The 6,656-nt window shown below is 41.3% G+C and overlaps 1 protein-coding gene across 2 annotated transcripts; it reads right to left on the bottom strand.

Moving 5' to 3' along the window:
• Window positions 1-258: 258 nt before the first annotated feature.
• Window positions 259-6,158, bottom strand: RNF7 (ring finger protein 7). Of its 2 annotated transcripts, none has more exons than XM_061365251.1 (3): window positions 5,925-6,151; window positions 2,517-2,564; window positions 259-1,038 (listed from the first exon to the last, which is right to left on the bottom strand). In XM_061365251.1, exons 1-3 carry the CDS (start codon window positions 6,100-6,102, stop codon window positions 920-922), a joined length of 345 nt encoding a protein of 114 aa, XP_061221235.1. In that variant the 5' UTR covers window positions 6,103-6,151; the 3' UTR covers window positions 259-919. The 2 variants fall into 2 exon arrangements, with proteins under 2 accessions (XP_061221235.1, XP_061221236.1); XM_061365252.1 differs by having other exon boundaries at window positions 982-1,038; window positions 5,932-6,158.
• Window positions 6,159-6,656: the final 498 nt, after the last annotated feature.

Here is a 6,656-nt window from a genome sequence, read left to right as displayed (position 1 = left end):
CTGTAACCAATAAAATGATGATAAATTTCTATTAAGTGAATTTTCACAAAAAACAATTACACATTTTTCCCTAGATTTAATTAGTACCTGCTTTCCTTGGGATTATTAAAATACTAGTTTTGTTGGCTTTCTATATTAGTCAGCTAACCAGCAGGATTGTTTATGCCCCCAGACAACTGATATCAAATACATGTCTTTGTACCAAAAGTCTCTAGATTAAATATACATGTTTCAATTATCTTTAACAGAAATAAAGAATTATGAATGGAGTTAAATTTTAATGCTATGGTTGTGGAAATCATGCATAGAATATAATGTAACAAGAGACAGAGATACAAGAAAACAAAATTTTCTGAAGTCGTAAAGCTAAATTAGAAATGTTTAGTATAGTGTGATAGAAAAAGCATATAGCAAATGCTTTACACACTATTTAGAGTAAACCCCAGAATACTTCCTAAAAAACCTCACTGACTGTTTTTGTATACAGTATTACTCAGAAAACCATTTCTTGATCCTAACAATAAACTATGCAGTGTTTCAGACTTACAGGTAAAGTCATCCTTGCAAGTTAATTCATTTACCTAAACAAAAACATTAACTAAACTGTATTTAGGGTATAATCTGCACTACCACACTTCTATGCTTTGATACAGTTAACACTCAAATCATAACAGATACATTTGTTAACATAGTGTCTCTTGTTTTTTTTTATTGTGGAAACATCTGCATTAAGACTGACCATTCCCTCCTCCTACAGCAAACAGCATACAGCAAAGCCACACCTATCTTCTAGCAGATAAAACTAAATAAATTATGCCACGATTGACATGTTCCATTCTTCTGTAGGAGCAGAAGGTGTCAGACATACACTGTTTCAACAAGTTTCGAACGAAAAAAAAACCACCAACTTCCAGTGTTTTTATTTGCCTATTCTCTGGACTACCCAGTCCTGCTGGCAGAGGGGACAGCGATTATTCTGTTTCACCCACAGGGACATGCAGCAATTGTGGAAGGAATGATTGCACTCTCCCCAAACCACTGAAAAAGAAGAAAGAATACGTTCCAGTCACACTCAGCTGTCCAATTAACACCTACTGCAAGGTCCAAACTATCATTCTCAGATATTTATATCCACTGCAAGCTGTAGAGAAAAAATGGGTCATCACTGATTTACCCACTGAGACTGGATTATTATGGTCATTAGGATACTAGTCAGTTCTCTATCATCAATCCTTTTACTTATTTCCAATTACCATCAAAGAAATGCATACATTCTCACTTTCTTGTACAAAGTGACACAGTTTTGTGAATGTATAAACACATTTATCAGTTTTGCCCAGGAAGTAAGTTCAACTATCCAAGTTCTTCACTTTATCTTCCCCAGTACCAAACTGTAGCCAAGGCACTACTATCATGAAATATCACCATATCACCAAATTCCAACCTGAAATGCTGTGTTTAAGCTTAAATGTATGACATCAAGGAAGCACATTTTCATACAATATATAGCCTCAAAATGGGATCTTAGACCAGAAGTTATTCATAGGCTACAATTCTTTCAACACAACAAAAAGTGTCCATCTACTCCTGAACATTATTAGTTACTTTGTTTTCGCCTTATTAGTTCATATTATTCTTATTACAATATAAGGGTACTACTCAAATGACTGTTGTAAATTATGTTCTGGGTTTGTTTTCCTCTCCATGTTAAATAGGACACTCAGCAAGCCAATTAAGATACATGGAACAGCAAATCCTTGTTCTCATTAAAACAATCATCAAAACCAACAGTGGATTAAGTTTGAGAAACTATACTTCAAAAAAGAAAGAATAAGGAAGGCTTAACCACTGGTTTAAAAGTTGACTTAAAGATTTAAAGCAAACTGAAACAATTTTCACTATTTCAGATTAAAATACATCACAATGAAGATTTGCTTTTGCATATACTGGTATACAACTGAAAGTATGTTCATGATTAAAGAGCATTACGGAAAACTCAAGTGATTCCATTTTTCAAAATCAAGAATGAACGAACAAGCAATTGTCTCCACTATGTCTGAATTAAGACTGCGAAAAATACCACTTTCTAACCCTCTAATCCAGACACACTTGATTTCAGAACAGAGGATTTTTATTGGTATTACCATTGTGCCTTCTGGCATGCATCTCGGAAAAAAAAAGAAAAAAAAAAAAAAAAGCAGTCTGTTCCTAACGACTTCAAAAGTGTACATTATGATCTCCTCAGCTATGCTCAGGGTAACAGAAACTTCTTAGTTGTGTACGTGTTGACTGCAAATTTGAAGTTCTGTTCTACTGCAAGCCTGATATGAAAAATAATTTTATTCGTGCTCAAAAATAGAGTATAAAGTATTACTAATGTAAAAAGATGACACAACGCAGAATGAAACACATTTACTTGAGAGCATTAATAAAATCGGTATTCCCTTCAAACTTTAAAGTGCTCCCTACTGAGAGAAGCTTCAATTGAAAAACAAGCGAATGAAATCACTACATACCAACACAATCTTCTTGTTTGTTTTCAGCTTGACATCTAAGACAGGCATCTAAAAGTAAACAAGAACAAGACTCAATTTGATTCTCAGGATTCCATCTTAAGAATAGGTTTGTCAGAGGAAAATAAAAAGTCTAAAACCAATTTACAAAGGTAAAAATCCCAAGTCTGATGCTGAGTTCAGCCCTTTAACATTAAATTACCCCTTAAATTTTAAAACAGGACACATGACAAAGAAATATATATCTGACAGAGATCAGAAGGACTATTAACTGTCCAACAAGTTTTGTTTATTTTCCATGACTAGTATTTTCATAACCTTTGCTGGGGAAAAAAAAAACTAACAACCTCCCCCCTCCAAAAAAAATAAAAAAAATAAAAAACCCACAAAAAAAAAAATGCCAAAACCCCCTTCTCCATTTTGTAGATACAACAAAAAGCAGATCCGTGCCAAGGCACTCAGGCGTATTAAGACCACAGTAAGCACAAAGCCAAACCCTAATTACAGGACTTTGTTTTCCAGATGTCAGCATCTCCTTTTAAGGGAATCATTCACAAAATTTTTATTTATTTTTTTTTGGCTGTACATCTCTCACCATGACCCCCACCTCCTCCTGCTTTTCATATAGTGGGTTTCCTTAGTAAGTACCTGCACACAATTTTCACAAGAGTCACATACACGTGCAAACATACTGGTCAATTTAATAATATAAATCCTAGAATCACAAATAAACAGATAAACATTGAACAGTATCTAATTAAAAATATTTATCATCTTTATGTATTCCAGTCTGTGCTTATAGGACTGGATGGCAGGTTCAGGACTCAGTAAGGTAGAGAAGTTACGACTTCCAGGTTTAGTACTGTGCCACAAACATCCAGTGGAAAAATGCTTTTGTTTCTCCTTTGCCCTGACACTGGGGGCCAGAGATTTACGTGCACATATCACACACAACAGAAAGTGTTCAACTATTATGAAGTAAACACATCTTTGTTTCCTCCAAGGAAAAAGCGTTAAGTGTCCCACAGATTGGACCTGGCCTACATGTCATTAGTCAGACCATATTTTCCTACATGACAGGAACATGACATGCTACAGGAATTTAGATTTGAATATTTTTGCTTTCTCTGCCATATACAGTCAGTATGCCTATTTTAGGTTTCATCTGCCCAGATACTCCTCGTTTTCGCAGGTAATAAAGAACACAGAAGACAGAAACTCTGAAACAGTTACCCTTTCCTCAGTGAAATAAGACAGAAAATTGAGGTTCCTGATGTCTGTTCCCATCATTTCTGTGCCATTTAAGGACTATGCTGTTGGAAAGATTCATTCAAATTGATTCAACTTGTACCATGGTACACTGAAGCAAACTGAAGGGTCACTTCAATGTGCAAGGCAGCAAGCGGTGGCAGACTAGTAGTCACTATAACAGCAGCTTTCCTATCTCAGTCCTAGATTTGCAGTTTCAGACAGAGAAGCAATACAGATAGCTAAAGACAGAAATCACTATCCACCACACCAAGGTAAGCTGTCACCACTCCTGCATCATAACCACAAGGACGTCAGTCTGAAGGGTTAAGCAAAGCTAAGTCAGTACTGCTGTAACCCAACCCTTCCCAGCTATCACCTGCATTACTGCTTCTTTCCCTTGTGCTTCTGTGATCCTTGAAGACCACATTGGTTCAAGTTAAACCAGCAGAAAATTAAACCAGCTAACACTTTTCTCCCTTGCAAAAATCAAACTAACTTTTAACCAAGTGCCAGCTGAAATATGGCACTGCCTCCAACCTAAGGCTCCTGCAGACGCAGTGGCTCTACAGGAGCCAGACTGGGTCTAGAAGGGTCAATGTGAAATTGCTAAACCAAAGTCAGTAATAATCAAATTGCACGATCTAACAATGTGGCTTGTTCTCAGAAAAATGGTTACCAGATTTTTCGGCTAGTTTCAGATGAAAAGTACTCCCTTGGTCTAGATATGAAAAATTATAAGCCCACTTTTTTATTCTATATTTTTATAAAAGATCTGGGTAAGACTTTGTTCATTTAAAACTTCTTCTATAGTGCCCTCTAATAGGTTGGCTAGAACAGAATATTATCGTTTATATGGCAGATGAAGCCAATTTCCTATTTCCAGGGTGGTCTCTGGGTCTTTGTTCACCATATAAAAGAAGACAATCTCCAAAACATGCTTATGCAAGATGGGAATCTCCCACCACTTCAGTCTGGGCTTTTTTTTTTTTTTCCTAACATACCTTTCTGCTTTTTCCATTCCAAAGAACGCTCTCAGTAAAGCATGTATGAGAAATGACAGTATTACATATTGTGTCTCAATTCTGTTAAGCCTGGCTGGATTTGTAGTATCATGGCTCTTGGACCTATAAAAGCAAGCTGCTGGAGGGAATCCTGGGTCATTTTTCCCGTCAGACTGTACCAGGCCCAACTGAGAAGACAGTTATGTCCACGACAACTTGGCACAACAGTAAAAATTGGATTAGATACATAATAGAGTAAGAATTCAAAAATTATACAAAGATCCAAGATAAATATCATATTTGTAAAAGATACCAGAAAACAGTAATGCCACTCAACAATAAGGCTGCTCTCAAAGAGATTCTCCAGATTTCAAAACCAGATAAACTAACCCCTTTTCAATAGATTTTTTTGGTGCATTCACGTGTTAAACCGCACTAGTAATTAGGAGGCTTGGGCAGAAGCGATAGAGAGCCTGGGTTAACAGATTTTGGAAGTTAATTTGTATCTACATCCACAACTGCTTCTTTTAACAGCCACCCACCACCAGCAGCACCACACATCTAGCACTCTGGTCAGCTCGGCTGCAACTCAGCGCTGGAGGAGCTTGCCAACGCGCAGGAAACGGCCTCCACTCTGCAGGCGCTCCTGCACAGCGCGGGGCGGCAGGCCAGCAGCCCGCCTCCGGGCCTGGCACACACTCCCCGAGTGCTGCTCCTCACGCTGACAGGCCCCGGGCAGAAGCCCAGCGGGCGCTCCTGCCTACCCCGGCAGGAGGGTGGCTCGGGGAGGACTGCCCGCGGCCGTCAAGGGAGGGGGCTCCGGGGAGACGCTCCCCCGGCAACTGCATGCAGCCTGAGGTGACCGCACGGGCCCGCACCCGCATGTGGCACCCTCGGGCGCTGTGGGCCTTCCCCTCGAGGAGACCGCCACCGGCTGCCGAGGGCCGCAGCGCCCTCCTTCCGGAGGGCGCGGAGGAGAAAAAGGAGGCGCGGCGGAGCCGCCCCCCTTCTGCCGGAAGCCGTACTTGCCTCCTCCGCCCGCCATGAGGGGGGAGCAGCGTAGGGCGGCAGTGCAGCCCCTGCCCCACCGACTGGTCGACCCCTGCCCCTCAGCGGGGGCGGCCGCCATTGCTGGCGGGGCCTGCGGGCTGGCGCTTACCCATGACCTGCACCCGGCAAATGGCGCAGGTGTCGCACTCCACATCCCAACTCCACATGGCCACCGCGTTCCACTTTTTCAGCGAGAACATCTTGTCGGGACCGCCCGCCTTGGAGCCCGCCGAACCTGGGTGCGAAAGGGGGGCGCCCAGCTCGTCCCCGTCCTCTACATCGGCCATGGCGGAGGGGCGGGGACGCGGCGCCTGCGGCCACCCGCGCGGGCCTGCAGCGCCACCTCGCGTTACCGGGGGCGGTAACGGCGAGGCTGAGGAAGGGCAGGCGCTGCCCCGCCAAAAGGGGCGCTGCACTGTGAGGGGAGGTGACCCCTCTGGAGCCTAAAAATACAAGGTATAGGTTTAGGCTAAAGGGAGCCTAAAAATGCAGTGCTGAAGGTTATAACTTTCATCCACATTATAAGAGACACAGTATGAAAATTCCTCCTGAATCCATTTTGTGAAAATACTACAACCATCTCAATATTCCGAATTCTCAGTCTACAGTCTCTAGCAGCTGAAAGTTAAGCCTTGTTAGAGAGCAGTAATCCTTCACAGAAATGGTCAGTTAATCATGTCTACTTTATGATGTCAAAGTAGGAGTCTGAATATACTTGCCAATGTATCAGCCTGAATTTGTGAATTGGATAGAAAAATCAACAGAAAACATATGAGAGTTGTGAAGTGCTAGAGAACTAAAAACCAGAAAGGGAATTTTAAAGTGGCTGATTGCGTTAAAA

Source organism: Neopsephotus bourkii, unplaced genomic scaffold, assembly GCF_033783945.1.
Source record: "Neopsephotus bourkii isolate Nb327-2 ecotype Australia unplaced genomic scaffold, CSIRO-AGI_Nbou_v1 NB_1279, whole genome shotgun sequence".
Taxonomy (NCBI): Eukaryota; Metazoa; Chordata; class Aves; order Psittaciformes; family Psittacidae; genus Neopsephotus; species Neopsephotus bourkii.
This window is presented reverse-complemented; position numbering and strand designations above follow the sequence as displayed.

Bases quoted from the DNA above. Each gene is read 5' to 3' on its own strand.
- RNF7 (XM_061365251.1), bottom strand. From the start codon at position 6,102: ATGGCCGATGTAGAGGACGGGGACGAGCTGGGCGCCCCCCTTTCGCAC. The intron at 2,565-5,924 runs GTAAGCGCCAGC...GTTTACTTTTAG, and splicing joins TTGCCGGGTGCAGGTCATGG to ATGCCTGTCTTAGATGTCAA. The intron at 1,039-2,516 runs GTATGTAGTGAT...CTTCTTTTTCAG, and splicing joins CAAACAAGAAGATTGTGTTG to TGGTTTGGGGAGAGTGCAAT.